Genomic DNA, 22,957 nt, shown 5'->3' with positions numbered 1-22,957 from the left:
CATAGGCCAACAGGTTGCAACAGAGGCCTGAATTAATTCATAAGGTAATGTCCTACATACATCTGTAATTACTTTGAAAGGCCTCCCTCCCTCCTGACATGATTAAAACATGGTAGCTGCTATTGGATAACATATGTTAATCCATTAGTCTCAGAAATGTTGGACTTGCGTCTGAGAATCCTTTTTCTATACACGTACTCCCTCTAGTGGCAGATATTAAGCATTGTGAATCAATGTTAAAACGTTTTAAAAATTACATCCCAATGTTATATTCTTTGATACCATTAAGTTCATGAACAATATACATGTGAATATTAGTGAACCAATGACATGTTGAAATAAAATAATTACTTGGCTAAATGAGTTAAACAGAGTTTAAAGTTTATTTCCACTTTCCAGAACCGTGTTCAACGTTATCTCTGGCTGACTTTACAACATGTAAAGTACGATTGGGAGAGAAATATATGGATGTCTAGAGAGCAGACATATCAATAATGATTTCCCCCCCCCCCTAGTTATGTTGAGATCACAACATATATATCTCATGATCATGACATAACAAAGGTTGTTTTGTCGAGATCACGAGAAACTCTATAAATAGGAGTGGACCTATTAATGATTGACAGTATGGTTGAAGCGGCAGAGCCCACCGTGGATCAGCGCATATGTTTTAAAGGAAAACTACACCCAAAAATGTTTTGCTTGTCAGCAATGAAATTTTCAAGATGTAACTTTCAAAATACAGAAATCATCCTGTATGATGCAAAATGTAATGATTTCTCTATTTTGAAAGTTACATATCTTAAAACGATTTCTGACAAGCAAAACATTTTGGACTATGTCCACAATGGACTAATGAAACAAATACCAAAATATAGTTTTTAGGTGGAATTTTCCTTTAAGTTTTCTTAGGGCATTTAAGCCCTGAACGATGCCTGACAGGCAGCATCGTCTCCCAGGCTGTGCCAACCCCAAGACCACAGCCAATCGGATGCGAGCAACAACGCAGCTAACTTTGCTAGTATTGTGAGCGAGCTAGCTAGCTCGTAAAAAAATTAAAATAATCTATGCTGATTGTTAGCTTGCAAACTGATGTGTATAATTGTAAAGGGACACTTCATGTTTTATGGATAATAAACATTTACAGTGGGTGAGCTCCATTCCTGACAGGCTGATCAGATTTAATTTCAGCCTCAGAGCTTGATCAGATTCAATAGCAGCCTCAGAGTGATAAGTCAGGATGCTGCCTTGTTGGCTGTCTGCAAGGAGCCTTCCTTTGAAACAGCCTACAAGGCAACATCCTGTTTTATCAGCCTCTAAGGCTGCTATTGAATCTAATCAGCCTGCCAGGAATAGAGCTCAGCCCCTGGATCAGATATTAATTTGCCTATAAAGCACCTTGACAGCTAATCTGCCTGCAAGGAGCTTTACCTATGAAAGAGCTTACAAGGCAGCATCCTGATTTATCAGCCTCTGAGGCTGAAATTGCATCTGATCAGCCTGTTAGGAATGGAGCTCACCCACTGTAAATGTGTCCCTTAAAATGATACACATCAGTTATGCATGCTAACAACCTGCATAGATAACAAGCTAGCTAGCTAATAAGACTACTTATCTAGCTCACAAGACTGGCCAAGTTAGCCGTGTTGTTCATTGCATGCGATTGGCTGTGGTCTTGGGGGTGGCGCGCAGCCTGAGAGACAGTGCTGCCTGTCAGACAACGTTCAGGGCTTAAATGCAGCCACAGGGCTCCTCAATGGTGGTTATCGTGCATCTGAACAAAGGAATGGATGATGTGTGGTACTTTTGATTATCTCGTGATCTCGACAAAACAACTTTTGTTATGTAGTGATCATGGGATAAATCATTTGTGATCAACATATGGGATTTTTTAAAACATTTTATTCAAATGTCCTCCTGTAGTGATAAGACCAAAACTAATCCAAATAAATCAACCCATATTGGCTATGCACAACTTATCAACCCCTGACCCCCTTCCCCCCCCTTGAAAAGAAAATACTTACTCAACCCTGTCCACATACTAAAATGCTGTACTATCAAAAAGTGGGGCCATTTTTTTTATTTCAAAATAAGAAAATTACTACTGCTACTTTTATTATAAGAAAATTAGTATTAAAGAAATGTAAGAAACATATTGAGAGGAAATATTACAGGGACTAGAGGATACAAAGTAAAAAGCCCATAAATTGTAGGTGACAGTGGCTGAAACTCCAGCAGATTACTCAAGGCATGACCGAGCAAATAAAGTCTATGAGAAGGATGTCCTCTATACCCTGTGCTTTTACAAACAGCCACCAACACACAAGTTACACTACTGTCCAACACTGACACATTCACTTTCATACAGTCCTATCAAACACACACCCATCCTAAGATGCATAAGCAGAAGACATGTCTCAAAGACCCGGTAATGGTAACAATAGTATGACCCTGTGGAATCCATCACAGCAACCAAGTTGATTTGTTGTACATCAATGGGACCAGTAAATTAATTGCCTATTGCTTACATTTAATACATCATTACTAAAATACCTCAAAATACATGGTATTCACTTTAATTTCAAAACTATTTGTAAGTGACAACGTTTGGGGATCACAATACAGAAAAATAAAAGGTTTGTTTCTTGAAAGATGCACTATGCAGAAATCGCTCCGCCATATCCTGGTTGCTAAAATTCTAATAGCTTGCCTAATTTCAGTTTATGTGACAAAACAATCACGCATAGTGTAGAGAATTACTGTACCATCTAAACCACTGTGAAATATATTTTCCATAACCAAAAATTATATTTTCAGATGGTGTATAAAATCGAAAGTAAAAGACGAAAATTAAACTTAAAAACGGGAAGCATAGAAATAGTGCACATAGAACAGATCTACCGCTTCTTAGACTTGCTTACAATGACGACAATTTTGTCAGGTTGCCCAAAAAGTTACATATTTCAGATTTAACTAATCAGAACCTCACTCAAAATATCCTTGTGCTGCATACAAATGATTCAAGGCCCTGAAATAATCGAAATATGCACCCATTGCATTATGGCCCTCTTAGGGTATGTCATAAATGACAACTAGCACCGGTCAATAGAAAAATCTGTGAGAAAGAGAGTGCTTTATACAAATGAAAAGCTAAAGTATTCACATGGTTACAGTGAAATTATCAATAATGGATGTCAAACTCCATCTAGGATGCATTTCAGATGAAAAACTGGTCAACACAAAACACATTTACAATAAATGAAACCTTTTCTTCTGTCATGATCAAGTATTTAAATACAAACTTCCTCTTAACAAAACTCATCTTCAAAAGGAAAAATAACATGAAAAATGACATGGTGCATCTTGCTATTGAATAACATGCTATAGTGTTCAATATTGGCAGTTTAACAACCTCGAACAAGACTATTGTTATGATATACATGGCTAAAGATCTCTCGTTTATTTCCATCTTAGAAAGTAAAATTAGAATTTATATTTTTAAGTGTTAAATTGAGAGTGGTATGGTTCAAAGACCCTTGTGTCAAGGATGCCTCGCGATCACGAAAATGGCAAAACACGAGGGGCTGTTGGTTTCCAGTCGTGTATTTTAACATATAAATTCACCTAAAATAAATGTAATTCTGATGATTATCTGATTACTCACTTAAGGAAGATGATTCCATTATTATTATTTTTGAATGACCCTGAGATTTGATCGCCGCATCATTTGAGATGTGAATTCAGCATCACTGCTGTAAGCAAAATGTCCTCCATTGTGTAAATAACATGTGCAGGTTTTTACTTGGATTTAAATTTCACAATAATCAAGTCAAATTAACTAAGTGGCAAGTCAATTTGGAAAATCAAGTTATTATTCTTTCTTTCTTTGGCTCCACTTGCGAAGCTTATCTACACTAAAATGTTAGTTTTTTTGTCCCAAGCACCCCCTATCTGCCATGTAATTCTTAGTGTTCTTTTAGTTATGTATAAAATCTACATGCATCTCATCTTTTACAAAAAATAAAAGAATATATAGAAAATGACCGTTCAAAATGATCTGAAATTGTTTTTCTCCATAACGTCCGATTAGTAATAGAAATATATTCATATATGTTAATATTTCACATATAACCTCCATCTAAATTGTATATTAAACTAGTCAAATATTTTACTTCTCACATGTTGTATTAATTTAATGAAAAAAAAGATGTATAACAAAGTTATCAGTGAGAAAATATTTCCACGTGAAGCCCCAGTTTCCCTTACTTTAAGGGATAGAACATTGCAGGAAAACATTAAATGCAAAACCCTTCAAGAGGAGATCTTAACAATTTCCTTCAAGATTTCTTTTGAATTCTCCTGATTGATCTGCATAGCATGACATGTCTATTTACATAGCATGTATACAACCTTGCCTCTTTTCTTTGATGAAATGATTCAACCGAACTTGGTTTAGTCTCTTATTTTGCCATTAGAGTACAGGAGCCACCTGACAAGAATACTCCCAAGTGTCCTTGAAACACAACCCAGTTCTGCAAAACCTTCAAAACGGCCCTTAAAGCAGTGGAGGAAAACTGCTTTCAATGATATAACACTTTGTCAACCAAATAATTTGTTGGCAAATACAATTACCTTTGAATGCCCCCTGTAAAAAGCTCACAAATCACTTTTCTTCACATTGTTAGTGTAACTGCACATCAGGAAAATAAAAAAAACTCCACCAAAGTGTTTTCTACCCTGCTCTTTAGCACACACTGAGCGGATTCATGAATGCCAAGCGGTAAATGCATATCACATACCCTGTACTGTTAAATGACTACTGACAAAACTCGTAGTTACTTTGCAGCTCCGGTCTCGTCAATGAAAAAGAAACAGAAGCACATGTTTCGTACCACCAAGCGACCAAATGACTACGTTCGGTCAACATGCGGAGTCCAATGTGAAATCATATATCTTCAACTTGGTCTCATCCAATGACTTAACATCAGCCTTTGCTCGTGTCATCTTCTCAATATTTGAATTGAGGAAAGTCCAGAGGAGTGTGTTGGAACTTCATTCCCTCCATAGATAAAGATGCAGCAGCGTCATTTCATGTCCAAGTTGGTGGTTGTCGGTAATAGTTAACCACCTACAATTTATATGAAAACTGGCAATTTCTTCCTGTGTGCACTGTCCATTTCACCTTCAATATCAAAGACATCAAGGAAGTGTACCATATCAATCCTAAAACTACTTTGGTATAGTAATAGTCATTGTGATATTAACTTAAGAGTTGTTAGTTGTGCTTCATCTTTTCACTCCAAATAGATTCTGTCATAATTTTCTCAAACACTCATAAAAATACAGCAAAGTCCCCAAAAGTTGCAACTGTTACTAGGGGGAGGGACATGGATGGCCCGTGACATGGATGTCTGAGGTCTGGTTTCATCAAAAGTACAAAGGTTTAAAAAATTGCTTCGGAATTGGATCTTCAGCCAATAGGGAGATGAGGTGTAGGAATGAATGCACCAGGTGTGTTCTTTGTTGTAGGTGTCGTTGAGTTTGTGTGTGATTGGGGATCTTTACCTGCAACAACAAGTAAAAGACAAATGTTCAAATTGTAGTTCATGATGTTCTTGATTAATCTCCAGAACAAAGCAGGGGATACAGGAAGTGAGTGAGGGTGAGAGGGAAACAAGGGTAATCATGAAGAGGATAAAGAAAGCAATGGGTAAAGAAAAGGGTGGTTTAGTTGTGGAGTGCAAAACTACTGAGAGGTTAGAACCTGAAAGTATAATTTCAGCATACCTGGCTAACACTGCAAGGTTGCTGAGAAGTTAGCTGGGTACCCAGTTGTGGGCGGCGCTCTGCGTAGTTGCAGGGCCAGAGTAGCTTTGCCCACCTGGCACTATGGGGTCAAAGTTGAAATCAATGCCCTCTCCATCCATGAGGTCACTGTTGATGATGTAGTCCACGTCACAGTCCAAGTTCTCTGTGAACATCTCAATGTCCAAGTCGGTGGGCAAGCGGTCTTGACTTGGTAGGAAGGAGCTCGGCGTTCCGAACTGGCCCATCCCTGGCAGACCTCCTCCTACATTGGATAGGCCCCCTCCGTGGTGAGGCCCCAAACCTGGCAGCTGTGCATGCTGAGCTTTGAGGGCTGAGAGCTGTGGAGAGTCTTGGGCCATGCCTGACAGGATCATGCCCAGGCCCAGCTGAGAGTGCTGCTGTTGGAGCTGGGACTGCATCCTCATGGATGCCACAGTGTTTGGCTCAAGCCCCTTCCCCAGCAACAGCTGGTTTGGTTTGGACCGCCCTCCCACCACCCCCATGCCCATCATCCCCACTACACCAGGACTGGGCATAAGGGGGTCCACCTGGGTCATCATGAAATCACTGGGAGGCGGGGAGTCCGAGGTGAGCAACGCCTCCAAGCTGGAGGGAACATGAGTGCCATAGAGACCAGTCCCATGGGAGCCAGGGCTGGGCATGGGGTTAAAGAGAGAGTTACCATAGTTTAATGGTTTGGAGTTGTTATTGTTGCCACATTGTGTGCCTGAGGACTGTCCCCCAGTCTGGTTGGGGGCCTGGGAGATGTTGGATGGCTGTAGCTGACGGAAGGAGGGGAACCCAGAGCCCCGGGGAAGCAGTGTTGAGGCAGAGGGCAGAGGGGTGGGGGGAGCCGGTGGGGCTGTGCTGGGACTAGCCCCTCCCTGCTGCTCGGTCATCAGTGTCAGGCCATCGATCAGGTCCAGCTCCTCCATTAGTGTCTCAGTGAGGGTGGGGGGCAGGTTGCCCGTGGAGTAGCCCAGTAGACCTTCCTCAGGCAGGTCATCCTCATCCTCCTGCCCGGGGCCGATGGGGGACAGCCGGCCACTCAGGGTGCTGGCATTGGAGCTGGTGCGTGGACGGAAGCTGGTCCACATGTCAGGTTCGTCTAGGCTACCACGGGATGAGGGGCTGCCGCTGTTTACCCCCCATTTGGGGAACTGCTGGGAGGAGTTGGGACTGTCTGCGCCCCCGTCGCCATCTCCCCCAGTGGTCCCGCCCAGGCCTGCTGCTGCCTTCTTGGTCTGCTTGGCTCGCATCCGGCTTTTCAGCAGTTTGCTGCTGTTGTCCATGGAGGCAGCACGGCGACGGGGGGCTTTCCCAGTCTTGCCCCCCTCTGGGTTGAGCATCCACCAAGAACTCTTGCCTGTGGACTCATTGTGAACTCTCAGGAACTTGTTGTGGAGTGATAAGTTGTGGCGAATTGAATTCTGAGTTAGAAGAAAGGGGGGGGGCAAGAAAAAGGGTTTTAAGATTGGTGCCTTGTTAAATTTTCAGAAAACATTCAACTTGGTTTGACGATAGATTTCAAGCAATAACTTCCATTATTCACTAATTAATGCAGTGTAATAATGTATCATGTGTTCACAGCAAATTGGCTGTATAACATGGTTCTAACAATGTGAATAACAATAATGATGAGCATGTTTTTTTACCTTCCACCCTGCTGAGCTGTTGCTATCTCCTTTATCTTTGAAGTAAGGCACAGTTTTCACCATCCAGTCATATATCTGTGCCAAGGTTAGACGCTTCTCTGGAGAGTTCTCAATAGCCTGACTAATCAGGTCCGCGTAAGACTGGTTCCCCCATGCATTGCGCCGGGATGATCCCTTTCGGGGTGTGGCTCCACCTACTCCGGCTACAACTCCTCCCTCTGTGACCACAACTTTCTCAGGCTCGGATATGATTTGCTGTTGCTCCTGCTTATCGTCGTCGGCGGGCGGGGTTCCCGCAGAAGATTCAGGGCCGTCCGCCCCCTCCGGTTTGACAGCTGAGATGTCGGGTCTGGGGAGCGGCCATGTGCACGACCTAGGTCTGCTTTGCGGCTCAAAATCTGGGTCAATCGTGGGTACCGTCGAACCCTCCATTGTAAAGTTTTGTTTGCTACAACTATCCTAAATGAAGACAACTAAGAGATGATACATAAAATAAATTGTCAAGGTAAATAATAGTGAGACAGATATTGAAACAAAATGTTTTTTTTTAAATCAAAATAACAATATTGTATTTTTGTAGGGTCGCAGGTAGCCTAGTGGTGAAGAGCGTTGGGCAAGTAACTGAAGGCTTGAATCCCTGAGACGACTATGTGAACAATCTGTTGATGTGCCCTTGAGCAAGGCACTTAACCCTAGTTGCTCCTCTAAACCGCTCTGGATAAGTGCATCCGCTAAATGACTAATGTAAAATGTAATCTTGGGACATGTATTTGTAATAGGCACACCAAAATGTAGGCCTATTCTTATCTAAGAAGGGGTCTATGTTCAAAATTAGACTATATTGTCTAATGTAATTATTGTATAACCAAAAGTTCTATATAAACTTCAACTATCTACACAAAAACGCTATGTTCCATTCTCTATTAAGGGGACTAGTAGAAGAGAGAAACAATAATCTGGATACACCAGTATAGCGGTGTTAATCCTGAGATTGAAGATTAGGGGACCCAAATAATCCCTTTAATAGTAACTATCATAAACCTTCCGATTTACATGGAGCAGAGGAGGGCTGGGATGACGGTTCCTTTGTTTGTATAAAAGAACAAAGAGAACTCGGGGAGGAATGCACACCAAAACATCTGGATTGAAATCAGAGACTAATACAATTTATGGCCCACATAACGTGTTACTGTGGGGTATATACTTAAAATATATATAAACGTTTGTCTCGGTGGTTTGTTGTGGAAAATGTAAATATATTCGATGTTTATGAAGGTAAAAGTAACGTTAGCTATAAAATTATTGCTCTCACAACACTATAAATTGAACTGACTTATTTCGCGTTTTGCTTTAACATGATAACATAAAAGTTACCCTCAAACACATATACTTTTCAAATAACCCACAAATGAGGATTACCACAGTGGGTCTCTGTTACAAAAGAGCCGACTAGGTTTGCGGTGCCACCGTCTGCACTTGTAAACAACGTGCTGTCTCGCTCCTTCGCACGTAGAAATAACCTCCCGCTTCAATAGAATACTGGAGTTGATATAATATTAGTTTGAACATTGATCAAAATTCAAAGCAATTTAGTAAACAACAACTTTTTGATTTCAACATACATCTAACTGTCACTGCTCCCGTGAAACAATATTACTTAGAGTGAACACAAAATCTGGATTCATGGAGCTTGCAATAAAATAGTCAAAGTAAAAAAAATCTGCAATATTTGATTATCTAAGCAATGACACGTTTACTTCTGATGTCAAAACAGTAATGTTATGCTGGCTGTCGCTTTTTTGGCTACAGTACTAAGTAATTTTAGTCGACTGACAAAAATAAAATGTTGAGCGCAAAACCTTACTGAACAGTTTGATCATGGTGGTCTGTAAAACAAAATTAGAAGAAACAAATGGATCAGAAAGTCCGTGGTTTTCTGATTCAAGTTTTCACACTCCTCCACATTGCGGGCAAGCGCGTGTCACCATCTGCCATGTTTCTTGACACGCAGCAGCACACGATGCTCGCGCGAGCACAAACCTTCAGTGTGCCTAAAATTGGATCAGTCCGCGTCTTGTGGCCAATTTAAAGCACGGTTCGTAATCCACGGTTTCTTGGAGTTTAGGCTCTCCCACCTCGGCTCGACTCCACACACCAAACGTAGTTTTTAAAATAGCGTGATAGCCACTTAAAGTTAGCTGCTGGCTAACTCCAGTTATTTCGGAGTTTAAAATCCTTTCAAAAGTCGGAAAAAAGGCTTCAGTACCTTCCTTTGGAATTCTCCCCCTTTCATTCGTTAGTTTCGCTTGACTTGTGGCTATTCTGGATGTCCAAATATTCATTCATCGTATATCTTTTTTTGTTTATTTCTGACTCGAGGCGAAGACTCCCTTCTGACGTCTGTTTACCACTGCCAGAAAACGTGTACTGCGCATGCGTGGTGAGGCCTGCTGGGAAATGCAGTCAGTCATGTGACTTCTTAAGCACGAATGTAAACAACGAACGGCTGTCGAGCTAAAATACCCAAATCAGGATTGTGTAACATTTCCTAAAGTGTACACTCACCACCTACACACCTAAACCAAAGCTGGAAAGTTACCCGACAATTGTCAATCATATAATTGCCCAAGTAGCCCAGACTTCTAGGCTACAGATCCATTCAGCTCCAATCTAGTCTTGAAGCACATGCATCCCTCTTTCATTTGACACTCAAACTTTCACCAATAGTCCCAGTCTATCGGTATACTGTCATAAAACAAGTAGGTCGTAGTCAGGTTACTTTAAAATTGCCATTGTTGTACAGTGACATTCAAAAATAATGATTTGTGTCCAGAAAGATCTGTGAAGATGATTCATTTCAGTGTGATATTCTTTTTTTAAGAATATCGGTACCAACCTAGAAAAGCATAGGAATGTTCGATGTGTTCTATGCAACACGTTTCATTAGATTTGTTTAAGATCAGCCTAAATCAGCATGGTACGGTGTGTTTATTTAAACAATAATCTGACAGTGTGCACAAGAACTACAATTCCCAGTGTATTTCAGAGTATAACTTTGTTTGGGGAGTGTTTATCGAATGCAGCGCGTGATGTAAACAGAATAATAATACACAGTAGAGCTAGACCTATGTACAACAAAAATATACATCTGGTCTGATTTAAACTCCTGAAAGTCTTTATTTTGGAAACAATTATTTATTTATTTTACAACAGAATAGGCCGTCCTGTAAATTTGTAAGACTTTAAAATTATAAACAGTCGTTCTCTTCATTGATAATATTTTAATCACATTTTGTCTGTATGATTATTGTTTTACACTCGTTTAATTTTGGCACAATTGTTTCATTCTCTTCTGCAATTGGTCAAGGTTAACGCCGGTAAATACTTGGGGAAAGAGGAATGCGTTTCCTCTGTTTCGATTGGCTGCGGAACAAGAACCTTCGCAATTGTGTGGTCTTGAGATCAGCCGCAGCTGAAGCCGAACATGTCGGATCCCACTGTTGCAGATACTCGCCGATTAAACTCTAAACCACAGGATCTCACAGATGCGTATGGCCCCCCAAGCAATTTTCTTGAAATCGACGTTTATGACCCACAAACAATTGGAGTTGGCCGGAACAGATTCACCACCTATGAAGTGCGAATGCGGGTGAGTGTTCTAGGTTTGTACTAGCTTGCAGTATTGAAATCGGGGCCGGTGATTTTAGCAGGGCCTAGTTTAGGTGACGCTAGTATGATGAGGGAACATGGGTAGGACGGTTTTTCGAGAGACTGGACTTTTTGCTGTTCAAATGCTTAGTCTTTCACTTCTTTGTCATTTGAAATAATCGTTATATACAAATTCCTGATGCAGTCGTTACTAAGATGGCTACCACCAACAACTGTGTTAGTCAGGTAGCAGTGCTTCTGCCAGATAACATAGTGACTAGCATGGGCTATAGCTCTTTTATTAAACTCTGTTGATTTCTGTAGGATGTATAAGCTTTTTCTCCAACCCAGAATAAAAGCCTGCACACCCTTGGAATCCCCAGGACCAAGATTGGAGAATACTGGGCCAGCTAACGCTCTAGTTATGAGATAGGCAACCAGCCACTAGGGTGTTAAACCTTCATGGTATTAGAAAGATCTGTTTGTACATGGGCTAGTCTCTTAAATCCCAGATCTAGGGCATGCTGAACAGAGACTACATGTGCTGAGGGATAGACACAATTTGCACAGTGTGTACTGGGCTCCCGAGTGGCACAGTGGTCTAAGGCACTGCATCTCAGTGCTTGAGGCGTCACTACAGACACCCTGGTTTGAATCCAGGCTGTATCACAGCCGGCCGTGATTGGGAGTCCTGTAGTGCGGCGCACAGTGTCGTCCGGGTTTCGCCGGTGTAGGCCGTCATTGTAAATAACAATTTGTTCATAACTGACTTGCCTAGTAAAATATATAAAAATATCTACTGTATACCCTTACTTACTACTACAAATCTCAACATATTAATGCAACAATCTCTCTGTGTTTTCCTACTCTAAAGATGTGGTTGCATTATAAACCATCCATTATCACTAGACACAGCACCACACACCAGTGTCACAAAACTGAAGTGTTTTTCACAGATTCAGAGACAAGATGCTGATCAAATGATTCATCAGTGAAGGGTTCTGGTGTAAGCACTGATGTCTGACCATGTCACTGTGGATTCTGTACTGGAAATGCCACTCCTGGATTTCTGTCATTTAATGTAGTGATTTAATATACATTTTTTCACATGCAGACAAATCTTCCCATCTTCAAACTTAAGGACTCTGTTGTGCGGAGAAGGTACAGTGATTTTGAGTGGCTGAAGAATGAGCTGGAGAGAGACAGTAAGGTAGTTACACACTGCATAACTAATTGCTTGCATGTCGGACCGGTATAATACTAATCTAAACAGAAATGTTTAATACATTAAAGTTTGTATGTGACTAAGTTAATGATAAGTTGTGTGCTTTCTAAAGATTGTGGTGCCCCCTCTCCCTGGGAAAGCTTTAAAAAGACAGCTGCCCTTCCGAGGAGATGAGGGTATCTTTGAGGAGTCCTTCATTGAGGAGCGGAGGGTAGGCTTGGAGCAGTTCATCAACAGGTGTGTATCGTTTCTGTCTATATTATTTCTCTCTGTATCGCTGTCTCTCCATTTCAGGTCATTATCAAATTAACTCCCAGCCATCTGCCTTTGACTCCACTAATAATCAACTATGATTGCTATTTAACTGAAACCTGCTACTCTCTCCTATCACCAGACTTGCAGGTCATCCACTGGCCCAGAATGAGCGCTGTCTTCACATGTTCCTTCAAGATGAGTCCATTGACCGGAACTATATTCCTGGAAAAGTACGCAAGTAGGATGGGCATGGTTGGGGCTCTGACTGGGTGGGTGTGGTGAAGAGGCTGGTAGCAGTAGGTGGGAGGGACTGGCTGATCCTTAACGGTTTCTATCAATCTCTCCCGGCAAGGGAATAGCATTTTATTTTTTACATTAAGGAATATAAATACTGTGTGTATATGTATGTAAAAAAGTATTCAGACCCCTTGACTTTTTCCAAATTTTGTTACGTTACAGCCTTATTCTAAAATGGATTACATTTTTTTTTAAACCTCATTGATCTTTAGACAATAGCCCATAATGACAAATCGAAAACAGGTTTTTAGACATTTTTGCAGATGTATTAAAAAAAACGTATACCTTATTTACATAGTTATTTATACTCTTTCCTTTGAGACGTGAAATTGAGCTCCGGTGCATCCTCTTTCCATTGATCATCCTTAAGATGTTTCTACAACTTTATTTGAGTCCACCTGTGTTAAATTCAATTGATTGGACATGATTTGGAAAGGCACACATCTGTCTATATAAGGTCCCACAGTTAGCAATGCATGTCAGAGCAAAAAACAAGCCATGAGGTCAAAGGAATTGTCCGTAGAGCTCCGAGACAGGATTGTGTCAAGACACAGATCTGGAGAAGGGTACCAAAAAATGTTGGCAGCATTAAAGGTCCCCAAGAACAGTGGCGTCATTCTTAAATGGAATAAGTTTGGAACCATTAAGACTCTTCGTAGAGCTGGGCACCCAGCCAAACTGAACAATCAGGGGAGAAGGGCCATGGTCAGGGAGGTTACCAAAAACCCGATGGTCACTGACAGAGCTCCAGATTTCCTCTGGAGAAGAACCTTCCAGAAGGACAACCATCTCTGCAGCACTCCACCAATCAGGCCTTCATGGTGGTGAAGCCACTCTTCAGTAAAAGGCACATGACAGCCCGCTTGGAGTTTGCCTAAAGGACTCTGACCATGAGAAACAAGATTCTGTGGTCTGATGAAACCAAGAGTGAACTATTTGGCCTGAATGCCAAGTGTCACGTGAGGAGGAAAACAGGCACCATCCCTATGGTGAAGTATGGTGGTGGCAACATCATGCTGTGGGCATGTTTTTCAGTGGCGGGGACTAGGAGACTAGCTGGGATCGAGGGGAAGATGAACGGAGCAAAGTACAGAGAGATCCTTGATGAAAACCTGCTCAGGAAGGTTCACCTTCCAATAGGACAACGACCCTAAGCACACAGCCAAGACAACGCAGAAGTGTCAATGGGACAAGTCTCAATGTCCTTGAGTGGCCCTGCCAGAGCCTGGACTTGAACCCGATCAAACCTCTGGAGAGGCCTGAAAATAGCTGTGCAGCAACGCTCCCCATCCAACCTGACAGATCTTGAGGATCTGCAGAGAAGAATGGAAGAAACTCCCCAAATACAGGTGTCAAGCTTGTCGTGTCATACCCAAGAAGACTCGAGGCTGCCAAAGGTGTGTCAAAGTACTGAGTAAAAAGTCTGAATACTTAAGTAAATGTGATTTCAGTTTATTTATAATAAATTAGCCAACATATACAACATCTTTTTGCTTTGTCATTATGGGGTATTGTGTGTAGATTGAGGAAGAAGGGAAAAACTATTTAATCAATTATAGAATTAAGCTATGATGTAACAAAATGTGAAACAAGTCAATGGGTCTGAATACTTTCCAAATGCAAAGTATATGTATTTACACTACAGTTCATAAGTTTGGGGCCACTTAGAAATGTCTTAGTTTTTAAAAGAAAAGCAAAAACAATTATCCATTGAAATAACATCAAGTTTGTCGGAGATATTGTGTAGACATTAATGTTGTAAATGACTATTGTAGCTGGAAACGGCTTATTTTTAATGGAACATCTACATAGATGTACAGAGGCCCACTTATCAGCAACCATCACTCCTGTGTTCCAATGGCATGTTGTTAGCTAATCCAAGTTTATCATTTTAAAAGGCTAATTGATCATTAGAAAACCCTTTTGCAATTTTCTTAGGTCAGTTGAAAACTGTTCTCATTAAAGAAGAAATAAAACTGTCCTTCTTTAGACTAGTTGAGTTGCTGGAGCATCAGCATTTGGTTCGATTCCAGACTCAAAATGGCCAGAAACAAGACCTTTCTTCTGAAACACGTCAGTCTATTCTTGTTCTGAGAAATGAAGGCTGTTCCATTTGAGAAATTGCCAAGAAACTGAAGATCTCGTACAACGGCGTGTACTACTCCCTTCACAGAACAGCGCAAACTGGCTCTAACCAGAATAGAAAGGAGTGGGGGGCCCCGGTGCACAACTGAGCAAGAGGACAAGTACATTAGTGTCTAGTTTGAGAAACGAACCCCTCACAAGTCCTGAACTGGCAGCTTCATTAAATAGTACCCGCAAAACAGCAGTCACAATGTCAACCGTCACAATGTCAACCGTCACAATGTCAACCGTCACAATGTCAACCGTCACGATGTCAACCGTCACGATGTCAACCGTCACAATGTCAACCGTCACAATGTCAACCGTCACAATGTCAACCGTCACAATGTCAACCGTCACAATGTCAACTGTAAGGTCTACACCTGTTGTGTTCGGCACATGTGACTTATAAGATTTGATTTAAAAAGGTGACTCCTGGATGCTGGCCTTCTAGGCGGAGTTGCAAAGAAAAAGCCATATCTCAGACTGGCCAATAAAAAGAAAAGATTAAGATGGGCAAAAGAACACAGACACTGGACAGAGGACGATTGGAAAAAAGTGTTATGGACAGACAAATCTAAGTTTGAGGTGTTCAGATCACAAATAAGAACATTTGTGAGACACATAAAAAATTAAAAGATGCTGGAGGAGTGCTGGATGCCATCTGTCAAGCATGGTGGAGGCAATGTGATGGTCTTTGGGTGGTGAAGTGGGAGATTTGTACAGGGTAAAAGGGATCTTGAAGAAGGAAGGCTATCACTCCATTTTGCAATGCCATGCCATACCCTGTGGACGGTGCTTAATTGGAGCCAATTTCCTCCTACAACAGGACAATGACCCAAAGCACAGCTCAACTATGCAATAACTTTTTCGGGAAGAAGCAGTCAGTTGGTATTCTGTATCATGGAGTGGCCAGCACAGTCACCGGATCTCAACCCTATTGAGCTGTTGTGGGAGCAGCTTGACCGTATGGTACGTATGAAGTGCCCATCAAGCCAATCCAACTTGTGGGAGGTGCTTCAGGAAGCATGGGGTGAAATCTCTTCAGATTACCTCCACAAATTGACAACTAGAATGCCAAAGGTCTGCAAGGCTGCAAATTGAGAATTCTTTGACGAAAGCAAAGTTGTTTTTTTTAATGTTTTTTTTAATGTAACTTTATTTAACTAGGCAAGTCAGTTAAGAACAAATTCTTGTTTTCAATGACGGCCTAGGAACAGTGGGTTAACTGCCTGTTCAGGGGCAGAACGACAGATTTGTACCTTGTCAGCTCGGGGGTTTGAACTTGCAACCTTCCGGTTACTAGTCCAACGCTCTAACCACTAGGCTACCCTGCCACAATTATTATTTAAATTAAAAATATAACCATGTCAACATCTTGACTATATTTCCTGTACATTTTGAAACTCATTTCATGTATGTTTTCATGGAGAACAAGGATATTTCTAAGTGACCCCAGACTTTTGAACAGTAGTGTATGTGTGTATATACATATCTATCTATACAAAAGTATGTGGACACCTGCTTGTCGAACATGGGCATTAATATGGAGTCTGTCCCCCCTTTGCTGCTGTAACAGCCTCCACTCTTCTGGGAAGACTTTCCACTAGATTTTTCAACATTGCTGCAGGGACTTGCTTCCATTCAGCCACAAGAGCATGAGTGAGGTCGGGCACTGATGTTGGGTGATTAGGCCAGGCTCGCAGTCAGTGTTCCAATTCATTGCAAAGTTGTTTGATGGTGTTGAGACCAGGGCTCTGCAGGCTAGTCAAATTCTTCTACACTGATCTTGACAAAACATTTCTGTATGGACTTCAGTTTGTGCACGGGGGCATTGTCATGCCGATTTTATACACCTGTCAGCAACGGGTGTGGCTGAAATAGCCAAATCCACTAATTTGAAGAGATGTCCACATACTTTTGTGTGTGTAAATGCAAGTATGACCTCTGCTTTCCAGTCTTGACTTCTATCAATATTTTATAAATGTTGTGCTTACTTGAAGCATAATTGTGTAGAATTATATGATAATTATGCATAACATACATGCATGATATTTCTTGTGTATATGTGTGTGATTTGTTTCATCAATTTTAAATGTAAAAATTTAAGGAATACTGTATTTAGCAGGGGGATGAAAGGGTTGTTCTGAAATGTCAGATTACATTTTTCAGTGGTTTAAGGTACCTGAAATCACTGTTCTTTGTCACACGTTTTTGTGTCTTACAATGTCTTTCCCCTTTTCTTAGGTGTGAATAAGGTAAGGTTGCTTTTTATTTGTACTAATACCATTGTGATAATCTTTCCCCCCCCCCCAAATAAAACAAAAAAACCAACTCAAATTTGGTATAGCGGGTTACCAATGATACATCCATTCATCTACACGCACATACAGTGGGACAAAAAAGTATTTAGTCAGCCACCAATTGTGCAAGTTCTCCCACTTAAAAGGATGAGAGAGGCCTGTAATTTTCATCATAGGTACACTTCAACTATGACAGACAACATTAGAAAAAAAATCCAGAAAATCACATTGTAGGATTTTTAATGAATTTATTTGCAAATTATGGGTGGAAAATAAGTATTTGGTCACCTACAAACAAGCAAGATTTCTGGCTCTCACAAACCTGTAACTTCTTCTTTAAGAGGCTCCTCTGTCCTCCACTCGTTACCTGTATTAATGGCACCTGTTTGAACTTGTTATCAGTATAAAAGACACCTGTCCACAACCTCAAACAGTCACCCTCCAAACTCCACTATGGCCAAGCCAAAAAGCTGTCAAAGGACACCAGAAACAAAATTGTAGACCTGCACCAGGCTGGGAAGACTGAATATGCAATAGGTAAGCAGCTTGGTTTGAAGAAATCAACCGTGGGAGCAATTATTAGGAAATGGAAGACATACAAGACCACTGATAATCTCCCTGGATCTGGGGCTCCATGCAAGATCTCACCCCGTGGGGTCAAAATGATCACAAGAACGGTGAGCAAAAATCCCAGAACCACACGGGGGGACCTAGTGAATGACCTGCAGAGAGCTGGGAACAAAGTAACAAAGCCTACCATCAGTAACACACTACGCCACCAGGGATTCAAATCCTGCAGTGCCAGACGTGTCCCCCTGCTTAAGCCAGTACATGTCCAGGCCCATCTGAAGTTTGCTAGAGAGCAGTTGGATGATCCAGAAGAAGACTGAATGTCATCTGGTCAGATGAAACCAAAATAGAACTTTTTGGTAAAAACTCAACTCGTTGTGTTTGGAGGACAAAGAATGCTGAGTTGCATCCAAAGAACACCATACGTACTGTGAAGCATGGGGGTGGAAACATCATGCTTTGGGGCTGTTTGTCTGCAAAGGGACCAGAATGACTGATCCGTTTAAAGGAAAGAATGAATGGGGCCATGTATCGTGAGATTTTGAGTGAAAACCTCCTTCCATCAGCAAGGGCATTGAAGATGAAACGTGGCTAGGTCTTTCAGCATGACAATGATCCCAAACACACCGCCCGGGCAACGAAGGAGTGGCTTCGTAAGAAGCATTTCAAGGTCCTGGAGTGGCCTAGCCAGTCTCCAGATCTCAACCCCATAGAAAATATTTGGAGGGAGTTGAAAGTCCATGTTGCCCAGCAACAGCCCCAAAACATCACTGCTCTAGAGGAGATCTGCATGGAGGAATGGGCCAAAATACCAGCAACAGTGTGTGAAGACTTACAGAAAACGTTTGACCTCTGTCATTGCCAACAAAGGGTATATAACAAAGTATTGAGAAACTTTTGTTATTGACCCGAATACTTATTTTTCACCATAATTTGCAAATAAATGAATTTAAAGTCCTACAATGTGATTTTTCTGGATTTTTTTTCCTCATTTTGTCTGTCATAGTTGAAGTGTACCTATGATGAAAATTACAGGCCTCTCATATTTTTAAGTGGGAGAACTTGCACAATTGGTGGCTGACTAAATACTTTTTTGCCCCACTGTTTCTGTCTTCGCTTCACCTCTACTTTCTCAATCCGCACCTGTCCAATGTTCTCCTTTGTTAATTTTCTCTGCGTAATTGTTGGCATGATCTGGTTGCATGCATGGGGTGATCTTCACAATTCATCTTTAGTAGAGATCTTCCCCCTTTGACTCAAACCAGTCATGCAGGCTTTCAAGGGGGCACTACGTGAGACCTAGAGGGCGGTATCTAACATACTGTATATCATGCAGACTTTTTCATTGTTTTGCTAACCATGGTTGGTATCTCACCCATAGTTTTTTATTTTTTTATTACAAAATACATTGAAGTAGCAGTGTACATCAACTATTCTCATCTTCAGCACCCTAAAGTCTGCGTCTAATACAGTACACCGATACTGGTAACGCAATTGCTCTATTTTATCTTTAACTAGGCAAGTCGGTTAAGAACAAATTCTTATTCACAATGACGACCTATCCTGGCCAAACCCTAACCCGGACGACGCTGGGCCAATTGTGCGCCGCCCTATGGGACTCCCAATCACGGCCAGTTGTGATACAGCCTATGAATCACTGACTAGTTTTTCAAATGTGATTTTTCTTTTTAAGTATTGATTTCAAACGGCCAATACTTCGTCATTAATGGGTCAAATGGAACATACCCCCAAAATCATATCACTTATTTTTCTTTGATAGATTGTTAACCCAGCCATAGCATTGGAGCCTAAAACTAACCTACACACACCGACCCTACTTTTTCTTTTTTTTTTCTTCTCTCTTCCTAGTAGCTACTATGTTATAGGCTTTACTTGTTGAACAGTAATGTTCTATGTGCCTTTTTTTTGTTTAGACTTTTTAAAGACTTGGTCTACGAAGTGTAGCAAGGCTATAAAGGTAACTGTAGAAATGGCAACTAATGTTCAGATGCTAATGAGGCCATGAATTACCTGTGAATTGTTTTCCTTTATAGCAGACCGGGGATGGAAATGATCTACTCAGCCCAGCCCCCCCGCACCCTACACCCCCTGGCTGTTTGGCTTTATCACTAGAGCTCACGTTGCCTCTTCCAAAGGGGGCCTCCCCTCACATCCTCCTTAACACCTGCATCTGTGTTGGAACGCTCTGTAAATATGATGTACATATATACATATCTTATTTGTAATCTATGTCTGGGGAAGCTGTCAGGATACTTACATACAGAGCATTTAACTTGTAGCTGATGTTTGAGGGTGGAGAAGGTGAATTCATGAAACGAGTGAGTTAGTAAGCTACCTTTTGAAACAAGAACATTTTCTACTTGACTTTAGGCTGAGTCATTAAGGCTAATGATTTTAGTAATAGTTAACACCAAATTAGAGAATACTGCGTTGTTTCAGTAACAGAAGTTTGCTTCCTAACTCATGAATTTTGCTTGGTGAAGTAGCATTTGGTGTAAATTTCTCATGTGAAAATGACAAAGGCTCTGAATACTTATTCCAGAGCCCCTAGTTTTTCTTAGTTATAGAGATTGATCTCTAGATTTTCAAAGGGAAACCTGGCCCACCTGACTTGCCAAACACAAAGAAAACAATTATATTACGTCCCATTAAAATACTCTTTTATTCATGTATATGTACTTGACAATTCATTCATGAATCTTGATTGAGGAATGATTCCACACTAGAATTGTATTTTTGCGAAGAATTATGATTGAGTTTTTGGGGACAAATATTCATACAATCTCAATTGTCATCAAAGATTTCCATGGCACTTGCTGCAATAGCAGGGATGTTAACCCCGATCTTCTTGGGAAAACTCCCAACCTAGCTTCTCACCACCGTGGCCACATAATCGTTCTAAACATCTCTTCTCTACTGCAACACTGTTGTAGGATTTTTTTGTTTGTTTTAACTTGTGAAATAAAGGTTGATCGATGGCAAAAAAGAATGTCCAGCAGGATACATATTTTTACACTTGCTGATCCAGGGTTGTGTCTCAGAAGGAAATGTATGCAGTGTTTTGGTGCAACTGTTCACTCATATCTGTTGAATGTGTGGGGTGAGGCTGATTGTACAAAGATCGGCCCTCTCAGTCTGAATGCCCTGCAGCCCTGACAATCACCCTTCACACCGCTGTTTATCCAACCAATCGGCGCTTTGATGCGAGAAGAAGTAATTATTGCCTAATGTCTATACAGAATTATAGGGGCCTCTAGTGGCCAAAAGTCCGTATTGGCATGGGCAGCTCCATTGAGGGCTTCCATCATTTTAATGTAGTCAATTGGGTGGGACTTCCAACTTCATTTGCTGATTCCTCTTGGTAACTTTGCTGGAGTAATGTCTTACCGGGTCCTCGAGTGATCAGCTGATCGTGAAGAAAATTGACATCTTCAAAATGGAGATCGCCTCAATGGAACTGCCCATGCTGTGACAGAAGACACTAACAGAGACTCCCACAGGAAAACATCTTCCTATCATCCATTGAACCTAACCACACAACCATAAAGAACTATCTCTAATGGAAACAGCTGTGTGTTGGTGACAAGACAAATGCTCAGTATGGGCCTGAACATCTACCCTGACAGCACTATAGTGGGCAAACCAAAACCAATCAGCATTAAATGTACATGCATAGCCAACCGCTCAGAAAAGCTCCAGCCAAACCTTTTTTCATGGTCCTAGTTCTTGCTGGATATAGCGAGCAACAATTTTTTTCACTGATGCAGCCGGACATTTTTGGTAATCAAGCAACAAAGACAGTCCCTGCTGCCCTGTGATTGTACTGTGCCTTCCTCGGACATCCTCGGCCTCACCTCAACAAAACGAATGGCTACTCGCCAAACATTTAATTGGGGTTTTATATGTTCATGTGTATTTTCCCGACATTCAAATACATAAAGGCTGATTTTTGCTTATTGTTTTTTTATTAATGTTATTGGCCACAGTGTAATGTTAGTTTATTAAACGATTATGAAAATATATCAACACTGGTTTTCTCATTTAACAAATATTCTGTTATGGCTAGTCTCGATTACCAATTTAGTGGAAATGACTTTCCCCAATTAGTAGTCTTTCAATTATCAAGACCTACCATTGGTCAAGAAGAGAAAGAAAAGGCAAGGAAGCGACCAGACTGGACGGAAAGAGCCTAGCCCAATATAGCAGAGTTAAGATCTGATGTAATTGGTCAAAATACCAATTAGTGGAAAAGAATCCAGACTTGGGTTTCCTGTGTAAATGCAACCTCTGACATAAATGAATGAGACAAAGTCTAAAGACGTTTGCATACATAGGTTAAGTTTGCTCCTGGCAGATCTAGGCTAGGCGAACGCCTGTGTTTATACTCCCTAAAAACCTTTTAATTTGAAAAACAAGGAAAAAGCGGCAATATTATTGTTTGTTCATCTTGAGCCACCGTAGCAACAACATAGTCAGAAACACTTCTTCGAAATAGTCTGAATTAATCTAAAGTAAATCAAGAAATCTGTCATTCATTTTTACATTTTTGCTGAGGTCTTAGTTGAGCAATTTTACATCTACCTCAGATCTTTGGTGAAGTATTTCTTAAGTGAAATATGCATGAAAACTAGTCGTCTCTCATTGAAGCACTATTTCTCAGTCTTATTAGGAGTAGAATTTATGACCAATCACCAATGAAGGGGTGTAGACTTCCACTACCAAACTCGACTTGCCTCAATAAAAAATATGTGCACCAACAGCGAAGACTAAAATTCTATCCAAATATATGCCAGAACTGTTTAGACTGGGAAGCATATGGTAAACTTAATGCTGCGTTCACATGCTAGTCGGAACTAGGAAACGTATACACGTGCCACATTCAACGAATCAACAAGTTAGACATGTCTGAGTTCCTATTAGCATGTGAATGTGACATGGTCCAATAACAACCTTCTAACAGCATGTGTACCGGGTCCCAAGCTACATTCATAATCAGTAGACTGTTCTGATTGGAGAATCACTGTTTGTGTCGCTGAGCAGTGACCAAGAAA

At 41.0% G+C, this 22,957-nt stretch overlaps 2 protein-coding genes across 7 annotated transcripts; one reads left to right on the top strand and one right to left on the bottom strand.

Annotated features, from left to right (window-relative positions):
* Positions 1-360: 360 nt before the first annotated feature.
* On the bottom strand, positions 361-9,898 carry LOC112220917 (forkhead box protein O4). Of its 3 annotated transcripts, none has more exons than XM_024382892.2 (4): positions 9,328-9,898; positions 7,464-7,936; positions 5,788-7,238; positions 361-5,565 (listed from the first exon to the last, which is right to left on the bottom strand). In XM_024382892.2, the coding sequence occupies exons 2-3, from the start codon at positions 7,893-7,895 to the stop codon at positions 5,817-5,819; spliced, it is 1,854 nt and encodes a 617-aa protein (XP_024238660.1). In that variant the 5' UTR covers positions 7,896-7,936; positions 9,328-9,898; the 3' UTR covers positions 361-5,565; positions 5,788-5,816. The 3 variants fall into 3 exon arrangements, with proteins under 3 accessions (XP_024238660.1, XP_024238661.1, XP_024238659.1); XM_024382893.2 differs by having other exon boundaries at positions 9,730-9,898; XM_024382891.2 differs by having other exon boundaries at positions 7,464-9,898.
* A 678-nt stretch (positions 9,899-10,576) lies between these two features.
* Positions 10,577-21,928, top strand: LOC112220916 (sorting nexin-12). Of its 4 annotated transcripts, XM_024382887.2 has the most exons (7): positions 10,577-10,697; positions 10,831-11,112; positions 12,226-12,321; positions 12,449-12,573; positions 12,731-12,829; positions 17,260-17,270; positions 19,940-21,928. In XM_024382887.2, exons 2-6 carry the CDS (start codon positions 10,948-10,950, stop codon positions 17,267-17,269), a joined length of 495 nt encoding a protein of 164 aa, XP_024238655.2. In that variant the 5' UTR covers positions 10,577-10,697; positions 10,831-10,947; the 3' UTR covers position 17,270; positions 19,940-21,928. The 4 variants fall into 4 exon arrangements, with proteins under 4 accessions (XP_024238655.2, XP_024238654.2, XP_024238657.1 ...); XM_024382886.2 differs by having other exon boundaries at positions 10,602-11,112; positions 19,943-21,928; XM_024382889.2 differs by lacking the exon at positions 10,577-10,697 and having other exon boundaries at positions 10,726-11,112; positions 12,731-12,821.
* Positions 21,929-22,957: the final 1,029 nt, after the last annotated feature.

Source organism: Oncorhynchus tshawytscha, linkage group LG21, assembly GCF_018296145.1.
Source record: "Oncorhynchus tshawytscha isolate Ot180627B linkage group LG21, Otsh_v2.0, whole genome shotgun sequence".
Taxonomy (NCBI): Eukaryota; Metazoa; Chordata; class Actinopteri; order Salmoniformes; family Salmonidae; genus Oncorhynchus; species Oncorhynchus tshawytscha.
Note: the sequence above shows the minus strand (reverse complement) of the source record. Positions and strands in the feature narration are given on the sequence as shown.

What these genes read in the sequence shown, in the direction of transcription:
- LOC112220917 (XM_024382891.2), bottom strand. Translation starts at nt 7,895, where the DNA reads ATGGAGGGTTCGACGGTACCCACGATTGACCCAGATTTTGAGCCGCAA. An exon ending in ACAGCTCAGCAGGGTGGAAG is followed by an intron (nt 7,239 to 7,463) that starts GTAAAAAAACAT and finishes CTTCTAACTCAG; the next exon opens with AATTCAATTCGCCACAACTT.
- LOC112220916 (XM_024382887.2), top strand. Translation starts at nt 10,948, where the DNA reads ATGTCGGATCCCACTGTTGCAGATACTCGCCGATTAAACTCTAAACCA. An exon ending in CCTATGAAGTGCGAATGCGG is followed by an intron (nt 11,113 to 12,225) that starts GTGAGTGTTCTA and finishes TTTCACATGCAG; the next exon opens with ACAAATCTTCCCATCTTCAA. An exon ending in TTGGAGCAGTTCATCAACAG is followed by an intron (nt 12,574 to 12,730) that starts GTGTGTATCGTT and finishes TCCTATCACCAG; the next exon opens with ACTTGCAGGTCATCCACTGG.